The sequence below is a fragment of the Sander vitreus genome, chromosome 8, assembly GCF_031162955.1.
Source record: "Sander vitreus isolate 19-12246 chromosome 8, sanVit1, whole genome shotgun sequence".
Taxonomy (NCBI): domain Eukaryota; kingdom Metazoa; phylum Chordata; class Actinopteri; order Perciformes; family Percidae; genus Sander; species Sander vitreus.
In genome coordinates, this window is record NC_135862.1 from 17679581 (window position 1) to 17701591 (window position 22011).

Consider the following 22011-nt stretch of genomic DNA (forward strand, 5'->3'; position numbering starts at 1 on the left):
CATCAACCAAAATTGAAACGCTGGCAACAGAGTAAAAACCTGCATTGACGGAGAAAGTCCCGTCATAGTTGGCTCAGCACAATCAAAAGCAGACTGCAGCCAGAGTTGCAACTGCTCTGCACAGCAGTTTCATACGGTGGCTGAGTGAGTGCGTGACCACAAAAATGATGAACCAAAAAGGGAAAGTTGAAAGGACTTTACAACCAATCGCAAGAGTTATGTTACTCTATAACAAAAATGGATTGATATACTGTTTGAGTTATGTTTGCTGTGCCGGCCTTGATACTGAACTGAGATGGGAACATTGGATAAACAGCTGTTGGCTTCATCAGTAAATTCACAATTTCAAAATGATTTTTTAACCATAGTGCAGAAACAGCATTGCAGATTTAAGGGTTATGTACCGTTCTATAGATGGGTAGTTCTGTGGATAGGTGCACACACAGGCCTACGTCCTTGATGTCCGTGCCAGGCAGGGTGTCATTGCGACAGGAACAGGAGTAGAGGTTCTGAGAGCTGTTCTTGATCAAAATGTTCTCAGACCAGTTGCCTGGACCCGTCCATCCACAGCACTGCATCTGGTGACATGACAGAAAGGGAGATGTGAGTGAAATGATTAGGAGAGAAAGCAAGAGGATAGGCTGAAAATGTACAAAAAAGGACACAGGAGGACAGACAAATTAATGGAAAAATAAATAAAAGGCAAAACTAGCAAATGCGTCGGCTCAGTGAATGATCATTTCTATTGTGGTGTTGAGACCAATCTGTTCTTGGCTGCAGTATTCAGAAAGATCAGGGGAAAAGAGGCTTGGCAGGAAAAAGAAAGAGAGAGAGGACGAAGAAGAGAGTGAAGAAACTGCATAAACATCTTCAGAGCATTGAACAATCTGACTTCAGCTTGCTTAGTAATTAATCATTTCATCCAAAGTACAAAAAATAAACAAAACATAGTTTCTCACTTACCCTTAAAGTGTCTGATAATGCAAATAGCTTGGCCCTGTATATTATGGCGCTAGACCGTAATTACGAGCAACCAAGTCAGATAAAGTGTAGAGATTTGGGATACTTCTGACAGCTACGATATCCCCAACCAAAACTACAGAAATGACAACAAAACTTGTGCCACTGGCAGTTACATATAAATAAAATCCAATATCCAAATATGTTGCAAAAGTAGCTAATTTAGGCTTTTAAAATGATGTGACTACAAGGCTAGCAGTGTGGTTAACCATGCGCACATATTCCGGTGTAATGGGAAGTAGGCCTATTCCTGTTCTTCCCATTCTGCTGACAATTTGTAACAGCATTACATTGAAAATAACTTGAGACTAGTACTGAAGAGTTAAGAGTTCAATTCACATTGGAAACACCCATTTTATAATTATATATGCACTTGTGTTACTGTAAGAGTCATTTAGAGTAGCATCTGTGAATCCAACCTGCTGCTGTTCATGTTCATCTGTGTAGCATATAGTGGTATGACAATACTGGCCGGGTGTCATGGGCTGTTTTTCAAACTAATGGGGTATTAATGTTACCATTAACGTAAACTGACATTATATTACAACTGATTTGTTTGATGATTTAGTTTATTCATTTTACATTAGATCTTTGGGTGTGTTTTGTACAAGCCAGGTTGAACTCACCGTCCTCTGAACGTAGTCCCAGGTGTGCTCTGTGGTGCTGTTCTGACCAGTGTAGTTGATTAGCATGCCTTTTATGATGTTGGACATCTCATATTTCAACTGGAGATGAGATGAGAATACATTATCAAGGAGGTTTTATGCGTCACACCAATACTGATCGCTTGTTTTTAGTCGATGCAAATACTATAGATAGCTGAACATGAACAGTATGTGTTTGTAGGAAAGCCATAAAGAAGAGTCAATAGATTGTCCACATAGAAATCCGTCTTTGGTGCAGGATAGAGAGACAGTGCTAAAAAGAAGAAAACAAACACACCCACGCTAAATCTTTTTCTGAAATGTACTGGTAACATCTGAACATAATGTTTCTTAGGGCAACACCTCGGGTGGTATTACCCTGTCAAGTCTCATGCTGGGCTGAAACATTGCACAAATACAGCTTAGTAGGAGCACGACTCTGTGTTTATGTGTGTAAGACCACAGAGCGGTGGCAGCAATGTATCTTCAGAGCTCTACGGGTGATGAGCGAGAGCCTCTCCCTATTCTGGGAAATGGCACCACCCTGCCCTGTGGTAAGCCTTAAACACAGGGAGCACGTCTAACGGCTGCAGACACACACATGCTCCCAGAGATACACACAAACACATATGTGCGCACACATACATGCTGGAGGGCAAACAGCTGAAAGGCCTCCGCCTATCCTGAGTCCTACAGGTGTGAGGTTTATCAAAGGAAAGGCTTTTTATGTCCAGGGAGGGAACGACCAAGATCAGAGTATGAAATCGGTCCGAGATGTTGGTGTGTTTAAACACGACACTCCCTTCACACGCACATTGAAAACACACTGGCTGTATTATTTGGGCTGGTGCTATTATTGATTTGATTCTGCGTGATGGTTACCCTCATCCATGGTGTAACTTAAAAAACTGTGTTGAGCGACCGGTAAGAGATGCCCTAATGCTCTGCAGATGTAAAACTCACAAAGGACATGTGATATTAGGATGTATCTTGTTATATTGAATATATTTTTGACATCCAGGTGTATTGTTGTTTTGTGCTTAAGCTTACATGACATATTTAAAATACTCAATTTTTGAGACGATATTTGGTTTGTTGTGACTTGTCTGACTTGTTTTCTAAGTTGCACTTTCCTGGGTTTCCCCCCTGGGCTTATTTAACTATCTATTAAAGGCTCAACTCAACTCAGAGCAATGACTGAAACATATTCAATCACCTCTGGTGAGTTGGTGATGTCGCCTGTAGGGGGTACTGTTTCATCAAAGACTTTAGTAGAAAGTGGTTTCTGTCCATGGGGTAATTATTACTATTTTAGATGAGGCAGTGTTTAACAGACCAATTTAATATGTCCGCATATGACAGCAACTTTAGCAACACTCATTCACCATGAATTAGTTCACCTTCTGCCTCTAACACAACATTTTTTTAAAAACCCAGGGGGGGAACCAAGAAAGACAACAATGGAAACATTCAGTGCGAGAGCCTGCTTACTACTTCCTTTACAGTTGTCACACATCTCGTACAATCCACCTGCTTCATCTCACTTTCTACCAGCATCAGTCACAAACCGACACAATGTCACTTTCCATTCGTTGGGATATAAAACTGTGTTTCATCCCAGGATGCAGGGGGCTTCCTATCAGGTTGACCTAAGATCGAAATGATGCCAGTCACAGCTGTGAAGGGGGAAAGCACAAATACCCAGTAGGCCCCAGTTGTACCAGTGGCAGACAGAAGGGTAGTGGGAGGGAGAGGGCATGAGAATTAGGGGTTAAAGGGCAAAAGAAGAATACATTAGGGAAGAGAGTAACATGGGGGAAAAGACTAAAATACTGTAAAGACAGGAGGACAAATTATACAGAAGTGAAATTGAGAAAATGGAAGGGAGAAAAGTAGAATAATAAAGGACACAGGAGCTAGTGTCTTACCCGATCTCTTTGGAAGTAGATGAGAACTCCAGCAGTGACCTGGGCGATGAGGATGAGCAGGAGGCAGGTGAAGTACTGTGGAAAATGTCAGTATAACATTTATATTCAAAACTTTTAAAATGCTGACAAGAATGCAGGAAATCAATATTCTCCTAGTACAAATTATGGAAAATTACAGCTAGTTGAGAAAGGGGAGAGAGAGAGAGAGGGGGAAGACATGCAGGAAATTGTCACAGGACAGATTTGAACCCTGGACCTCTGCGTTGAGGCATAAACCTCCAAGTATATGTGTGCCTGCTCTACCCACTGACCCAACCCGGCCACCATTTAGTTTCTTTTGCTGCAGAAATTTAATATAAAAAATGAATGACCCATCTCAGAGTAGCTTTATAAAATGTACGGTTTATGAAAAAAAGGAGACAGAGACAAAATTGTCCTGGTACTCCTCTTCCTCTCCCTCGTGAAGGCATTTTTCTTATTTTCTGTGTTCATCTACAGTATATTGTTCAAATAGGTCCTCTTTTACTGTACTACCATATGGTCATGCGATTGAAAGAACCTCAGCACCTGAGTGTGTTTCCTAGAAGGGAATCAGCTGTGATTGATCTATTTGCATAACTTCAATCAGCTGTTTCTGTATAAAATCCAGGGGATATATTTGTGTTTCAATTTACAATATGAGCAGCTGTTCACTTTGACTTTAGCTTATAAGTTAGGTTTAGAACATGATGTTATCTGTTCTGACATACAGAGTGAAAGCATTTGTAAATTTGGCAATAAAAATCCATTGTTTTGGTCTTGGTGGAGCGTGTGTGTAAAAGAAGTTCAAGCATTTTATATTTGTGTTAACTGTATGCATTTTGTGTCAAAGCAACAAGAAATGTGTTAATTGTATAGCCTACACAGACAGATGTTGTGCTAACTGTGTTAAGAGTTTAGGAAAGTTGTTAAAAGTATTGAAAAAAGTCTCACAGCGATCGTAAAAAACAGTATCAAGGGGACATTAACTCCAAATTAATGATAACGTTTCTCCATGTCTTCTGGATGTGTAAATAAGCAATGGTTTGCTATAGTGCCATATCAACTTAAAATATGATGATATGTCAATGTTGTGTTTACAATTTGTTTCCTGCCCATGAGGCCAAAAAAAATTCTACATTATATAATAAAAAATGCAGAATAGAAAAACTTTTGGGCAGACATTTCTACCTTTCATTTTAAATTGTTGTTAATCTGTGTTCAGAGTCTCTAATCTTAAAAAGCCTTCTGCAAGAATATTGTAAGTCATATAACATCTTTCGACAGCCTCATGTATGTCCCTCTTAAGTGTAAAGGTGGTGTGTGTGTGTGTGTGTGTGTGTGTGTGTGTGTGTGTGTGTGTGTGTGTATGTAAGATGGGGGTGTCCTGTGCCAGCTGGTCAGTGTCACTGGGAGAATTAGGTCACAGCAGTTCTTCAGTTAACCCCTAGCAGGTTTAACGCTGTCGAGGTCATGCACCCATCCCCACTCTTGTTGTACCCCTTACATCTCACTGGCTTTATCCCTGTCACCCCCCCTCTCTGTAAATCCACACATGCTGCAAGGCCCCAGCTCACACATAAGCACAAATGCAAAAGGGCTTTAGTGTCAGCAGGAATCTTTCATGTGTTCTTAGCCAAGCTTGAGATCTCAAACAGGTGCATTTAAGTGAATGTATCATGTAAAAAAGTGTACAGTAACTACAATACAATATATATACACAATAATATTTAGTTGGTAGGCCCTGTAGATACAAAAAACATTAATACGTTAATTAGAGGGCTAAACACTGCTGCTGCATTTTTTTTCTTCAAGTATTATTTTGACTTAACATTAGAGAGATGACAGGAAATGAGAGAGCGAGAGAGATAGATAGATAGAGAGAGAGAGAGAGAGAGAGAGAGAGATATCGAGAGAGATAGATAGAGCGAGAGAGAGAGAGAGAGAGAGAGAGAGAGAGACCGAGTAAAGTTTCTGAAACACGCAGACCAAACAACAGAACAGTTGAGCTTTCCTCTGAAACCAAGGTCCCCGGCCAGACTCTAATGGGGGACGTTGGATTCACGGTCAGCATGTTAAACTCCTAGATCACCCGGGCGCCCCTCTACTCAGAATTCTTCAATTGAGGATTAAAACCTATTGATTTCTCTGTCATACAACATAACATTTAGTTTCCTGTGTGGTGACTGATGACTGCGGTCAGATGTTAGATCTTACACATCTTAAGTTTCACATTTAAACTGCCTGATCTTGGGGATGTTAACCCTAAGTCTGCCTCTTATAAAATGAGACCAAGCTGTAGCATGTTAGAATTGGAGCTTTAAGTGAATGTCATTCCTCACCAGACCCAGCAGACAACGAATTTCGTAGATGGCTCCTATGCAGCCGAAGAAGCCCATGGCCATTGACAAGGAACCCACTCCGATGAGGATGTAGGCAGCCACTTTCACTGTGTCTGATGATTCCTCTGGAGAAAACAGATGTAAACAGACAGTTACACACAAGAGTTAAACTTACAAAGAACCACTGAAACCTATATGGGTGCTGCAAACTAAATACCTGTTACAATAGATTTATAGCAACAGTTTGTATTTTATGTCAGTTTTTTAGTTAAACTCAGCACCTTTTTTTAAACAAAAAACACCAGTTAGAACAAAAAATGCACTGACAGATGATTTTTCATGATAACAGCAGCAGGGCCTTGATCTCTGCTCTTGTTCTTCCTTAACCACAGTGTGCAAACAAATGCAGCTCAGAGGAAGGCCTCATTCACATGCAAAACCATTTTGACACACATGGTTACAGCAAGCCAAAACATATTCACAGTGCAAACCTACATCTCTGAATTCAGAGCATTCTGGTGCTTTTCTCCCACAAAAGATTTATTTTAATAGGCAACCAAAGAGAGTTGGCCAATGTGTGGCGAGATTAATTGATTTCCCTCTTTGGTATGTAGAACAGGAGAGCTACAGGAGAAGGGGGCAGGGACTGCAATGGAAGATTGGAAGGTTGGAGAGGAGATAAACTGGAGCCATTATGTGGCTGTGTGCTATCTGGGCTGGAGGAGCTCCAGAGAGACAGAGTTCGGTCTGCAGATGAAGCCAGAATCTGAGCTCTGTGCAATGACTCCAACTCCGAAAGATTTCTGGGCCAAGCAAACCAGCCAGAGCTATCAGATGGCTCACTCCCATCCATGTGGTGAAGAAGCTGAAAGACACAATGAATATAATGCAATGTTGCTTCTTGGCTTCCCTTATCACATTAGCTGCTGATGCTTCATGCAGCAATCATCATATACAGTATACATTGTGGCAGATGCACAATGGATATTAATTATGCCACGGACTGTAAAAACAAGTTGTATTTCCAAGTACAACTCTACTGGGTATAACCTAATGACTGTACATACACTGAGCCAACATTTGTCCACACAGACATCCAATTCAGATAATAATTTTATCATGATTTAGCACCACCTTACTTTGCAGACATCCTTAGTCTTTATACTCCATCATGTACACTCAGTATATTCCAAAGATAAATGCATTGTGCATTTTCCTACCATGCAACAATTCTTTGGAATAAAACACTACACTCGACTACAGACGTAAACACAAATGAGATTTTTAAATCAAGACTGAGAACCTTTTCATTTTTCATACAACTGAATGTATAGGTTCTCCCATGAACGTAATTATTTGTTGCTTATAACAGCTCATTCCCGTATAAGAATTTATTATAGTTTATATCCAAGTCTATACATATTTTCTGAAGTATTAAGTACTTTTGACATTTTTGCCTTTAATTTAAAGTTGATAGTATAGAGACAGCTGGAATTAAAACAGGGGCATCACAGTTATATATATACACCTTAACCACTTAGGACAGCCCATTCTATATGTAATCAAGAGTTGAAGTGATTAGCCTGATCAATCAACAGGGGGTGGGTGTGTAGCCACACTCATGGCGCACCCCCATCCTATCTCTGCTTCTCCCCATAGAAAGCTTACAAATACTTAGGGAGTAATGACTCACAGCGTTAGCCTAGACCGGCGGGGGAAGGTGTGTAGCCACAATCACGGAATACAGCCTCCCTATCTCCCCTTCTCTGTAGCTCTTAGTTATGCGGTTATAGTTCTAGACTACCGGGGTACACTAAGCTTCTCTCTCCTCTCTCTTTCCATCTGTGTGTATTCATGTCCCAGAAATGCTTGTTACTAACATAGCTCCGGGGAGCTTATTCCCCGGAGTCCTTATGTTTTTTTTTCCCGCCAAGCATCATCATCGTGGATCATGATGGCACCTACATCATGGTGGCAGCTGTCGCCGTGGTCATGCCCTACGCCCTGCTGTGCCCTATTACACCCTGCTACGCACTGCAATGCCCGTCTTCGACTTGCTATGTCCGGCCAACACCCTGCCACGCCCTGTTATGCTCTACGACACCATGAACTATTATAACTATTACAATATCTTTATTGTGACTATTATTGCCATTGTTCATCATACCCCCAACCGGCACCGTCAGACACCGCCTACCAAGAGCCTGGGTCTGTCCGAGGTTTCTCTCTAAAAGGGAGTTTTTCCTTGCCACTGTCGCACTTACGCATTCATGCTCTTGGGGGAATCACTGGAATTGTTGGGTCCTTGTAAATTATAGAGTGGTCTAGACCTACTCTATCTGTAAAGTGTCCTGAGATAATTCCTGTTATGATTTGACACTATAAATAAAATTGAATTGAATTGAATATTTTGTACATAGATGGTGTAGTGCACGGAGACACTTAGTTACTTTAAATAAATATAAAATTTACGATACAGATACAAAATACACACGCTGGCACAAAGACGTCATTACATGCATGTACATCGCTGACGCTACATGGGTTACCAGAGCAACACATGTTGTAGATAATGTCGAGAATAATTGAAAGCTATATGCAACATATGCAGTGTTTATGTGGCTACAGGGTAGCATTTAAAGGGAGGCAGACAAGCATACTGTATGTTTTATATCCAGCATTCTGTTGAAGCATGTAATTTCTCTCTCTCTCTCACACACACACACACACACACACACACACATCTACAGAAAGATGTACTACAGGTTCCTTAAAAACAGGAATTAGCTGAAATGGTTTAAGCAGAAGCCTCAGTGACCATCGAAATACATTGAAAATGAGTGTTGCTAAACTAAAGGATGCAAAAGATTGCTGAGTATCTAGTTAGAGGCAAAACAGCTTGTTATCTAGAGCAGAGATGGAATAGAGCAGGGGTGTCCAAACTTTTTTTAAAGACTGCCTGATTTAATAATGTGAAGATGCCCGGGGGCAAATGGTCCCTTCTGACTTTCTTAAAGAATTAAAGTTACGTACAAATGCACTGAAACGTAAAAGCTTTTATGTTCGTTGTTTTTAAAATGGCAATGTAACCAAATCTATCCCACTCAGGTGTGAACAAATCTAAAAAACTATTCTGCCTTACTTTTACATCTGTAGTCAGATAACAGAACAAACTGTATGGAATATGTTAAACTTCAATGAAGTTAATAAATATATTAACCTCATGTTTATTTTAAACATTTTGTCTTTCACAAACCGAGGCTGCGGGAGGTCCCCGGGCCCAACTTTGGACATGCCTGGAATAGAGGAAGGAGTGACGCGAGAGATTTAGCACTGAACTGGGACTGCATGATACATTGTCATCGTTTTTTTTTCTGCGAGATACTACAGTATGATTCCCTTTACAGTTATTAGTCTCAATGTGGAGCAGAACTTTTTCACTGTACTTATGGCAAATTAAATCAACATAACAGAGATTTAGTAAGTGGACCATAACAATATTTTTTAATGTAGATCATAAGCCAGTTTTCTATAATTATCAAAAGTGGGAACTATAATTGAGAAAGATGTCTGTGTGTAGTTTCCCTGTAGCACAGTGATTAAATGAACACTTGTTCTAGTAAAAACATACACCCTGGAGTTAGAAGAAACGTCATGCAACACTAATGTAACCTCAAAATGATTCTCCACTGTAACCACTTCTAAAGATTTAATTGAAGCAGTCTACTTTGGATTACCTTTAACTCTAACATCAAGTAGAACCAGTATCTAACAATGATGGGCCAACTTTTAAATCTTAGTTGCTATTTCTAGGCTAAGTCTTTTTAAACAGACCCTCTGCCAGGTGTATCAAAGTTGCAGAGCAACAGATACTGTACTTCACAACCTTCCTGCTGTGCAGCTAACATCTGTGTTCTGTGGTAATTTCCCATACACTAATCTCCCATACAGTACACTTTTTTTCTGAAGTCAGCATGTGTTGGCCTGGTTACTGTGCTGTTCGGTCGTGTACTATGGCACGTTTCCATGTAGGTTTCCACTAGATATTCTAAAATAGTTCCTCGGGTAGTTTCAATGGAACTTTCCACGTGAAAAGGCACAAATTATGGTGCCCTTCAAGAAAGCTGCTGAGGGAGGAGGGGGGACTTTTTAGTGTTGCAGGTCCTTCTGTAAACATGACCTGAGCCACACATCCAGCTTGTATAGAGCTGAAGAAAAGTCATGGTTGACATTATGTACAGATTTAAAATGCAAACATACCATAAGTAGATCAGCTTTGTGCTGAATTTCTTGCGTTTAAGTGGCCCAAAGAAAAATTATTTCCCAACCAAGTTCTCTTTTCTTTGTTCACGACTTTGGAAAGTTTCGAAATTAATCTGCAGCATATTTCCAAACTGCTTTGGCGCACTATCTGGCTCACAGACCTCCTTTCCAAGGCTGACTTTTGTTTAAACATAAGGCAAGCTGTGTTTTGGCAAGTGCCAGCAAGATAAACTCAAGGCATCATGTCACTGAGGTAAACTGTTAACGGCAATGTTTTGATATAGAAGGGTTAACACTGAGGAAAGGATGCCCTTTTAACTGAGAAATCTGGGTCCTGAAACCAAAATATTGCCAAAGTTCCCCTCCCTGAAGTCATTGGGACAGCTGCAGAAACCTCTATTAATATAACTCATAAAGAATGGAAACTGAAAACACAGATATCCTGTTTATAGTCAGGCAATGGTACAACTTCTGAGGGGAACACACAGAGTCAATAAACAGAGTTGCCTGCAGCTTTGGGTTTTTTCTCTCTACAGAGTGGTAAGAGATTTGTGGGGTAAGAAATCCAGGGACCCAGTTAGGAGTTGAAGTTGACCCCTCCAGGGTACATGGAACAAAAATACATGAAGGAGAGGTCATCAAGCCCCACATAGGAAGGGATTTCCTCAGGGTATCAGTGAAGCAGGCTCTCTGCTATCTCAGGAGGAACCGCTGGATTATCATAACAATAGGACTGGGGCTGGCAGGGATGATGGATACTGTACTGCCTTTATATTCTGGATGCCTAACTGGAGATAAGCAAACTCAGCTCAATAATAACCTTGGACTGATTTCTTCCCAAGTAGTGATCTCATGAGCTGAAATATGAGCTAGAGGAAGACAAGACTCAGTCTGACAAGTTTAGGACACAAGGTCAGTTCTGGTTGTCTTCGTCATAACTTCAGCCTTTTCACAACTCATTAGTCAAAGCAGCACAGACCTCCAGCCTAAATATAGATTTCTCCAGCTCTACTCAGGCCTCAGAGATTGGCCTTTCTCATCATAAAAACTCCCATAGTTATGGACTGCAAACAGAAGCTGGGGCTGCAATTTAAAAATAATTTTCACCATTGATTAATCTGCCAACAGTTTTCTTGTTGAATCGGCTTATCGTTATGTCTATAAAATGTCAGAAAATTGTCAACCATAATACCCTAGAACTACAGGTAACTGTCTTCAGATTATTTGTTTTGTCTGACCAAAACAAAAAGATATTTACTTTACAATGACATAAGACAGAGAAAAGCAGCAAGATACACCTTAAACAATTAATGGATAATCAAAATAGTTGCTGCTTTATTCAATCTAATCGTAAAAGTTATTCACTCTTGTTGAAATATTGTCAGTATAGGAGCAGTAAATCTTATAGTTCTTTTAGACTGGCACAGCGCACATGCTATAACCACATTTGAGGTTGATCTGAATGGGTTAACACTCATCATCAGACTTACTGTAGCTTTGCGACCCACGTCATATGCCCATCTCCTATAGGAAAGGGGTATGACAGTTTCATTAAAAGAAACGCTGTATTTGACTTCCAATACTTATGAAGTTGCCATTAATTGAAAGAATTCTTCTGTATAGACTGATGCTGGGAGAAAACCTCACTGCTGCTCTCGGCAATGCTCCATCTGGGATGAATACACTGAAAGCCTTTATACCAAGATTTATGGCAACTAAGAGTTTCCATCAGTGGTTCCTTATTCTTTTCAGCTGGAACTGGGTTTCATTATGCTTTCTCCAATGTCTTCACAGTTGATAACCTAAGTTAAACATATTTTTGTCTATGACAAAGCTGATAGCTTTGTCTCTCAGGAGAATGCCATTCCAAGGCTTGGTTTCTTTTTCACTGTCCCAAATAGATATGTGACAATATCTGTGAAGGTGGGAGATTCTACCTGTGCACCTCTGCCATCTGGGGAGCTTAGAGAACCGTCAAGTTCAAAGTACAACTCTGTGGAAACTGGGGGAAATAAAGCTGCTACTTACTAACATAAGATAAAACAACTTGATTGTGAGCGTGTCACCTCCCCTGACTAACCTACTCCCCTGGATCTCCACAGATGTGTGTCTATCAGTGTAAGTCCACAGGGAAGCTTTTGAATGGCTGAGGAAGCCATACAGTTTAATCTGCAAGTCATACTTTTGGTTTGCTACGAAACTCCCTTGGTGGTTCCTTGTGAATTAGTCCTACAGTATGGGCCAAAATCCATATAAGCTTTGCAGAGTAGGCCAAGGGTTTTAGGATTTGACAAGCACATTCTTCAGTCTCTATTTCCAATTCTACTGCGTTCAGACCAGTTGAACTGACATGGGTCAAAAGTGCTGAATGTTTGCTGAAGTGTTATCACGAAAGGATGTGGCAGCAGGACTGTGGGTGTGTGTTACAACACTTACGTAGAACAGCAATGAAGCTCTGGTTATCAAAGAGGACCCACAGGCCAAAGCCCATGATCACTGCTCCGAAGATCTGTGGAGGGGAAACAGAAAGGAATGAGCCACCAAATCTCATGTGAGAGTTAAACACAGACTCTGTGCTGGTGTGTCTTAAACAGAGGGCGCTATTTATGCTACCCCAGTCTGGCACACCTGGAATTAATCAGATCCTAACTCTTCTCCCTGTCTCCTTGTCTCTTTCTCTCGTTTATCAGTGTTTTAAGCCCCCAACGCATCGCACTTGGATTAGGCAATGGTTATGGTTATGGTTAGGGTTAGGGTTAGGTGCCTTGAAGTCAACGGCCGCAGCGCTGCCTGGAAGGAGACGTTGGGGGCTTAAAACACCATCGAGCCTTTCTCTCATAGCAAAGTAGAGAGAAAGAGGATGTGGAGAGGATCAAGAGACCCACTCTTCTGGTTTCTCCTCACAAATAACAGCCAGCCAGCCACAAATCTACAAGTCACACTCAACCATATCATATTCAGAACAGCACACTCAGTTGTTAAGTTAGGATAAAAGTGTCAAGACAATGACAAGAATCATCACCTCTAGACTGAAACATTTTGTCACTGGCATCTGCAAGCCTCAGAACATTATCAGTTTTACCTTATGTACCTTTGTAATGAGGAAATGAAGTTCAGAACTTCTGTGTTAAGACGGCCCTTGTTTAGAAGTTGTGGGGCACTGTAATGGGGGCACAATCCTTAGATGAGAGGCTCTGTTGATTCACCAGCTTCTCCCCAAGCCCACAACAGTCATTAGAGCCCTGGTTAAGAGCTGCTCATTTACTGTTGAGCTCCCGGCAGCCATCATTAGCCCACCACTTCCTGGCTTCCCCTAGCCTCCACTAGTCTAATCTGTCCACTTGGACAAACACTGACAAATCACACACACGCTTCCTATTAGACACCAGTTGAGTGTTCACATCAAAAGGTCTGTGTCAGGTTTACAGCCGCAGTCTCATTGGAAAGGTCTGGACATCCTCGCAGAGTCAGTTTTAAGAGTCTGGGGTTTTATCAACCCCTGGACTTTATGTTGTGTCCGGTGTGAGAGAGGAGGGAACAAACAGTAACCATCTGCTGTTGTTTAGACCTGGCTGTGGTGGGCGACATTTCCCTATGTATCTTTAGTAATCTCTGGTGCTATAAGGACGCTTATTAAAATAAAAGCTAGTGCTGAAAGGCATCAGACGGCTCACAATGTGTCACGAGTGATTCAGCTGAAGGAGCAAAGCATGTACCTATCTTAGGTAAATAAAGCTGGCAAAGTGGAAGTCATGTGAAATGCTATGCATTTGATTGCAGCACTGCCACCAAGCAGTGATGAAGAAATGTGATTACTTACAAAGAAGAGGAGGTTGAAGAGGAATAGAAAGTACTTGGTGACTGTAATGCATCCTTTCCCCATGGCTGGGCTTCTGGAAGACAGAAATAAACAGAATGTATTGGTTAAATTAAACATCAGAGGGTAATATCCCAGTCTAGTGTGGGTTTGTGAGATAAAAAGAGAAGACAGACACAAGATGGGAGAAAACACAACAAAGACAGCTCTCCTTGAGATAGCATTGCATGCCACAAAACAAGGACATAGGAACATATATCTGCACAGTTGGGGTCCTGATTAAAAAGCTTTAATCTTCAAAGCAACAAGATCCAGCTTAATTCATTTTTTAACAGCCACGTTTCCCCAGTCTTAAACAGCCCGATTAGCTCTAGTTGTACAAGACAACAATTGGCCTGTTGTCTGAAAATATTGGTTTTTATGAGTGACAGTATAGTATGATTTTGAAAGCAAATTTTAAAACGAATATAGTTTAATTCTTTACCAACAAGAGGAACCACCCTGGTGAGAAAGATTGGAGAGAAAACCATAAAATCTGAGTGGTGAAGTCACGATGACTGTTTGGAGACCATGACAGCATGTGGTTAGACATGCTATTGTCATCCCAATCAGAAGGGAACCAGACCAATCTACAAATGTGTTTACAAGCAGTAACAAACTTGGTTAGAAACACAGAGCATTACAGTCAATTCCATTTACTATTTCGAGCCAAATGTACAACAAGAGAAGCCTATAAAACCACATTCAGCCATATTCAGTAGGTCTGATGTCACACAATCACATAACCGACAACACAATAATGTTGTGAATCAGACCCTCAAAGCAGGCTCAGAAGTGTAGCTGTCTGTATTTTAAGTTTTGGCATTTTACACTGATGTCTGCATCTGTTTTACAATCAGTTTACCTCTCACTCATCTGTGTTTTTACCATGTACACTGCATTCAGGGGCTTTTCTGTGAGTAACATTTTCCTTTGAGGAAACACCTGTAAGCCAGGCCAGCAGCACACATACAGCACATTTAGGACACTTTATGAAACTCTCTGGCAACATGGTTCAGCCACAACCAGACCTTTTCCTTCATTGGGAGCACTCAAAATATAACCAGCTATTGTGGTTATTCGAGGAATCTGAAAATATCCTATAGAGACAACTCCCCGTGTATCAGATGACGAGCAGTTCTCTTCTCCCTGTCTCTGTAACATCAAAACTGTAGGTTCTTCCCAATGCCTGGGCCTAGTGTGTATTTAGTTCTATTTAAACAAGTATACTAATTTTGGAAGCAAAAACCCATGACCTGATGTTTATTGTGTATTATTTCTAAATATAAAGAATACGGTTTTGTTTTTGATTGATCTTGTATTTTTTTGTAATGGTGGATTTCCTGTTTAGAGATTTGACTAAAGACAAGCACAGGCACTGAAAATGATGGCAGAGCAAGTAGCTGGGTAAGCAAAAAGTATCATGATGCAAAATATCACTTTATGCCTAACATGTTGTATTACCAGTTCAATTACCTTTGAGTTACCTTGGAGCATATTTACTTTGCGGACATCTCTCAGTCACATCTGACTGCTAGACTTTTATTAAATTGAATTGTATTTGATAAGGATGATGCAATTTAACATAGTTCCAATACAGAGCATGAAACGGATGTGCTGTACAGAGAGTTTATAACTGTTGCAATTTTTTTTTTTAAATCTTTTCCTTCCCTTCGATTGGTTAGTGGTGGGTCTGTACATACAAGTGAAAAGGGAAGAAATACCACAGCTGCCATATATTTTTAACGTATGCATCATGACAACAAGAAATTACCTAATTTAAATATGAAATGGTATTTAACACCCATCTAAAAATGTCAGAGTAGCCTAACCAAATGCAAACATGGGCAAATAAATACTGTATATCGTTCCGATCCAACATTATTGGCTGGAAGTACAATCTGTAGAGTAGGCCTGTCAAAAGACGGCTGAAGTTAATATTGCTATTACTAAGTAACCACTGATACTAGGCTATTACATGTACTTGATAACATAAATACCAACACAATTCATGTTGACCAAAATGGAACACAGTACAAAGCCCAAAGCAGATACCCCTGCAAAGTAGATAATCCTTAAAGAAGATTGCTGGTCTTTATGTCTAGATGGTGAGCAGCAGTGCAGATTAAAAACGGCTTAGTTATGACAACCACTGCTTGTTGACTGAGCCCCGTCCATCTGAAAACAATTCCAAACAATGTCTCAATGCTACGTAGTAGGGGTGTGCAAAAAAATGGATTTGTATTCGAATTGCGATTCAAGCTCTACCGATTCAACATCGATTCATAGAATTCCAAAAATCGATTCATATTTAAAAAATTGTATGTCTACTGCAATCACATGATATATAGATAGATAGATACTTTATTGATCCCCAAGGCGAAATTCAAAGTCCCAGTAGCTTACAGACATATCATAACAGGATGTTAAAATAACAAATAACAAACAAATCCACATGAATAATATGGACAATAAAAGATACTAAATAAACTAAATAAAAAATCCACCTGAATGTACTAAGGGATGTATAAGATATATATATATAATCGTGAATCGTTTTTTTTTTTTTTTTTAATGGAGAATCGTTTTTGAATCAAAAATCGATATTGTATCGAATGTCGAATCGTGACATACTACTTAGGCCATTATATTTTTCAAGCCGCAAATCAATCAATCAATCAATCAATCAATCAGGACCAGCCCAATTCATTCTGAAGCAGCCAACTGAACATTTTGAGGTGAGCAGCAAACCCACACCAAACCATAAATAAACTCTCAAACCTTTGCAGAATTTCTTCCATACAAGCTCACACATTGAGCAGATACTGTAAACTGTGGGGCCATTTTATAGATTTATTTTATGTTGAACCTACCTACAGTAGACAAACCCAATCACACTGCACTCAGTGAATGACAAATCTGTTCCGAGTTGAAAATAAGAACTGGAAAGTGCAATGGAAATTCAAACCCGAGCAAAACGGCAATTCCAAGAAACCGCAACCTTGTATAACAGCTAGTATTCATAACGCTGCTGAAATCTGAAATGGGAGGGCAGAAAAAGACGAGAGTAAACTCAGGCTTATGGTGCAAAAACTAAACATTAACTTTCAAAGAAAGCTGCGAATGAGTCACCTGAACTTTTGAAACTCTGTGACCTCATACAGCCATTCCCCCCACCCCCCCCCCCCCATCGTTGCACCCATTTACTCCATGTGGTTTGGCACATGACAGGTGTCAGTTGTGACCATCAAACAGTGTTTGTTTTGGTTGCAATACATTGAAATTAGAGTCTATTATACAAAAAGTACAGAGATTATTATGATGGCAGCATTAGTGGCAGATGGCATCGACAGTGTCAGTAATGGACCCAGCATGGATCAACTAGAGCCCTGTCTTACACAAAAAGCAAGGCGATTTGCCAATCTCCATCTACCACCTCCTCCTATTATATTCATATTTGACCCATTTACACATCTGTGAGGCCATCATGCTGGCACAAACCTGCCTGGTACTAAAGCCTTTAATACTTGACCAGAATCCGGCTTAAACATCTGCAACAATGTTGTTGAAACAGGATGTTGCTCATTTTCTCAGTGGCATTTTGTAGTGATGTTACGTTCTGTGCCGAGGGTTCGAGGCGTGTGTCGAGCTTTCCGTGAAGCGCGTATCGAGGCGTGTATCAATTTAGACAAATGATGTCATTGATGACATCCGAAGCCTCGCTGCCCGTCCGTACCACGTGACTGGTCTTTGAAGTGGTATCGAATCCACACGGTTTTATTATACATCCATTGTCTACACACGCACATTCACTGCCCTCTGCCCAGTTAAACCATTGCCACGTACCAGTTTAAGAATAGCTACTAAAATAACCCCTCCTGCTATTATATTATGACCCTATTGATATACACACGTTTGATAGCTGCATTCCTCTCAAGAAAATCGGTTTATTATACAGTTATGTTAATTATACCACCAGAGAATACACACTATATTGATATGAATGAATTACGTGGAAATTGATTTTTTTTCTTCGTTATTTCTTAGTCTTTTCAAATTCAGTCAAAAACTGTCTCTGATACAGTGTATCACAGATCATCTGTAATATATCTGCCTGTTTTAATCTCTTTGACCAACAGGTGGTATTGTGAGCAAATGAAGCCTCGAGAAATGAACCTTGTTGCGAACCACTTTGCTTTTAAGCTTCAATGCTTCATGAGGCTTCATCTCGCCATCACTAGCATTTTGGAGACTAATTTGAAAAATTAGCATTTTTGTTTGAGTGAAAGGAAACAGCTTGAGCACATAAATTTCTAGAAGCGGTTATTGGTGGGGCTGGGCGATATGGAGAATATCAGATATCACGATATTATTGACCAAATACAGTACGTAGTTGTCGATTTTGCGACAATATTGTAGGGTTGACAATTGGTGCTTTATCAAAATATTTTCACAATTAGATTTTAGATAAATAAGCATCAATAATGTGGATATAATGATTATGGTGGTTAAAGGCAAATATTAGAACAGCTAAAACAGTCTGGTAAGTTCAGAAAATTACATCAATTTACCATAATGCAGCCCTTAAAACTAGGAAAAGACAACACTTACCATATTACGATATTAAGATATCCAAAACCTAAGACAATATCTAGTCTCGTATCACGATATTGGTATAGGCTAATATTGATATATTGCCCAGCCCTAGTTATTGGTGTAAGTTCAGTTGTGTGTGTTTGAATATTGCAGCTTGCGAGAGTGAGAAGTAGGCCTGCTAGTAATGATAATTTTTATTATCAAAATATTGTTTACGTCTGTAAAGGTTTCATTAATCTGGGTAATGCAAAATGGTTAGTCTATAGAAAATGTTTCATCAGTTGAGTTGCTTAATTAGTTGATATGCCTTAACAAATTCTGTGGGATGGAGGGATTTCCCATTTAGTAGCAATGGGACAGACAGGGTTTCAGTGCCAGGTAACTTCCCACCATCCAGTGACTAAACAGAGCACAAATGGTTTTAATCTACATCTACTAAAAAATTACTAATCATCTTTAAACCATTAAGTCTATATGAAATCATGACACCTATTACAAGTTACCACGGGCAAAATGACCTAAAATTGCTTTTTACTGTAGTCTGACCAGCTAAAACCAAACACCTAAGTAGTTGATTTATGATATAAGACAGAAAGAAGAGGATGTGGCATTGGTGATAGGATGAAAACATCAGCTATCAATAACAAGGTAACAAAAAAAAAACCTGTTTACATCACAACCAGCTTTAAAAGTGATGCAAATGCCACTTTATTAACCTCTTAAAGCCCATTTTGTAGCTGTAGCTGTAATGGGACCAGCACCATGCTTCATTCTCTAATAGCCTGAGGCTGCTGTGTCCTACATTAATTAAACAACTCACCTCTGCTCTACTGTGGCTTTTCAAGATATATTATGTGGGTATATGAGCCGTTAAAGACTTTAAAATCCAGTGATATACCGTAGTTTTTAAATGTGACTCACAACTAGCAAATACATGGCTAGTTAAATGGTGATGATGGCCAAAACTAATATGACCATAACAACAGACACTAAGAGTTGAGAATTTGCTTGCTCCACTACAGTTGATGAGTAGTTCAGTTCTGCTTGTAAACCACAATATTGCTAACAAGCTCACACTTAATGCAAGAGTGGTGCAAGAGCACTTTGGCAAATGGATGTTGCCTCTCATGTGGTTGCTAGGCATCTACTCATTCCTTCTCTTCAGTTTGGCCGAAGTACAGCTCACAACCTTTTTCCTGTCAAGCCTGCGCGCGCGCGCGCGCACACACACACACACACACACACACACACACACACACACACACACACACACGTCCCTTAGATCCCTCACTGACAGAGAAGTAATGTGACAGAAGATAGTTGTACCAGGGCTTTTGCTAAATAATGCAACATGCATAAAACCTCATCCCAAAAAGGGGGTTTGATTCTTATTTTTATGCTGTTTTAGCATGTAATATTTTGATAATACACTTCATCAAATGGCTCAATCACTTAGGGGAAAAAGTATGGGAAGGCTGAAATACACTTCAAAGTTGAGACACTGGACCCTGTGATGATGAGTCATCCTGACACACTGTACAGTCCCTAAGTGGGCTAATACTTCTATTAAGTAAAATACTGACTTTTTACTATTTCCCCATAAAAGGTAACGAACGTATACTGGAGATCCTTCATTTTTGGGACCACTTGACACCTGCTTTAACGTCTGCGGTTTACTTAGATTTTTACTTAGACCAACAGCATAGAATTAACTCAATGTAAATCACAATATAAATGCAACACAACATATTTGAGGAGTTACACCGACGTTAACAGATGACAAGTAACTACATACAATGCACAAAAAGTTGAGATGTGGCAATCAGGATGCTACCGCAGCCAGCATTTCTAAATCTAAATGATAACGTTATAAAGTCCTTCTTTCTAACTAACTAGCTAACCCCGGGGGATTACTTAACGCCAACATTAACCAAATGTAAAACCTTCACAAATTAGCTAGCTAGATTAAGCACGCCATTTCGTCTATTTTTTTCAGGGACTATCAAAACCGACCAGTTCGGTAGCTAGACTTTAACAAACATTAAAGAAGAACGTTAGCGTCAACTGTAAACTGACTTCTCTTCAGCCGATAACGATTCTGCTGAGCTAACGTTAACTGCCGTAACATTTATGTTAGCTTAGTCGACATTTTGTCATTAACGACTTTAAAGTTTTCAAGAGCTAGACAAAGTATTCTAAATGTAGCTAACGTTAAAGCAGATGTCAGCTAACAGTGAACTGACAACAACGATTTTGGCGTAACGTTAAATTAATTTCGTTACTAGCTACATAAGTTGAATGTAACGTTAAGGTTAAAGCATGATTAAGGCTAAAACTTACTTTGATTTCTTATCCAAAAGTTGATAACAGTTGGCTGAGGGTCGACCGTCTTCTGCCCTGCTAGCTGGGTGACTGAAGTTTAACGTTATCTGGTGAGAAACAAGACTTGTGAATGTCCGTGTGTGTGTGTGTGTGTGTGTGTGTGCGTGTGTGGGGGAAAGTGTTCACACCCCTACCGTGCGGCGGATGTGGTTACTTTATTAACCCTCTCCTACCCTGCCAAGCCAAAAAATCTACACAGATAGGCCATACAGGTGCATTTTTTTATGCTGAGTACTTAATTTGCAAACAAGCTTTTAGAAATTAACAGTTATCTCAGTGGTGGACAGTGACCAAGTCTGCTACTCTATACTTTTACTCCACTACATATTAGAGGAATAATGTCCTTTTTACTGCATGGTGGATAATTAATACAAAACTATAGTCAATAAATTAGGATGTAATATTATAGATTAATATTAAACTTTATTGATCCCCAGAGGGAAACAACCTATCATGCAGATAAAGTATATAAAGTAGTAGAAATTAGCCCCACCATAACCAGCTTAAACATTATAATGATGTAATGTTACACATTCGTGCAAAAATAATTATTATAATCCAATAATATACCGGTAATATGGGCTACACCATTCTTAATTAATTATGCATAATGAATACTTTTTATTTTTGTTACTTTAAGTACATTTTGATGCCAATACTTTGGACTTTTCTTTTAATTTGATGATCACATAAGGACAGTCTGGGTTAGTTGAGATTGTCCGAAGTGTAATTTTGAGAAAATAAAGCTTTTTAGACCACAAAATACTTATTCTTTGCTCATATTAAGAAAACACAACACAAACATATTTACATCCACTGCCTGTCCCGTGCACCACCATTACATAATGCAAGTTAAACCAGAAGATGTTGATAATAAACTGTTGCTGGGTAAAACCAACAAAAATGTTTTAGACGGCCTTTTTAAAATAAACCATTGTCAGCCATTCTAAATTACTGTTTAC

General features: G+C 39.7%; 1 protein-coding gene across 2 annotated transcripts in view; it reads right to left on the minus strand.

The window, feature by feature from the left end:
• The window catches only part of cd82b (CD82 molecule b), a 24831-nt gene extending 3683 nt beyond the window's left edge, over nucleotides 1-21148 (minus strand). Inside the window, exons 1-7 of one of the 2 annotated variants that reach the window (XM_078257253.1) lie at nucleotides 21008-21148; nucleotides 14036-14108; nucleotides 12652-12724; nucleotides 5953-6077; nucleotides 3593-3667; nucleotides 1647-1745; nucleotides 405-578 (exon numbers count right to left, since the gene is read on the minus strand). In XM_078257253.1, the coding sequence (XP_078113379.1) occupies nucleotides 405-578; nucleotides 1647-1745; nucleotides 3593-3667; nucleotides 5953-6077; nucleotides 12652-12724; nucleotides 14036-14098 (609 nt within the window). In that variant the 5' untranslated portion in view covers nucleotides 14099-14108; nucleotides 21008-21148. Of the gene's footprint in view, nucleotides 1-404; nucleotides 579-1646; nucleotides 1746-3592; nucleotides 3668-5952; nucleotides 6078-12651; nucleotides 12725-14035; nucleotides 14109-19742; nucleotides 19768-21007 lie in introns of those variants that run through there. The other variant, XM_078257255.1, reaches the window with a different exon arrangement.
• Between the last annotated feature and the right edge of the window lie 863 nt (nucleotides 21149-22011).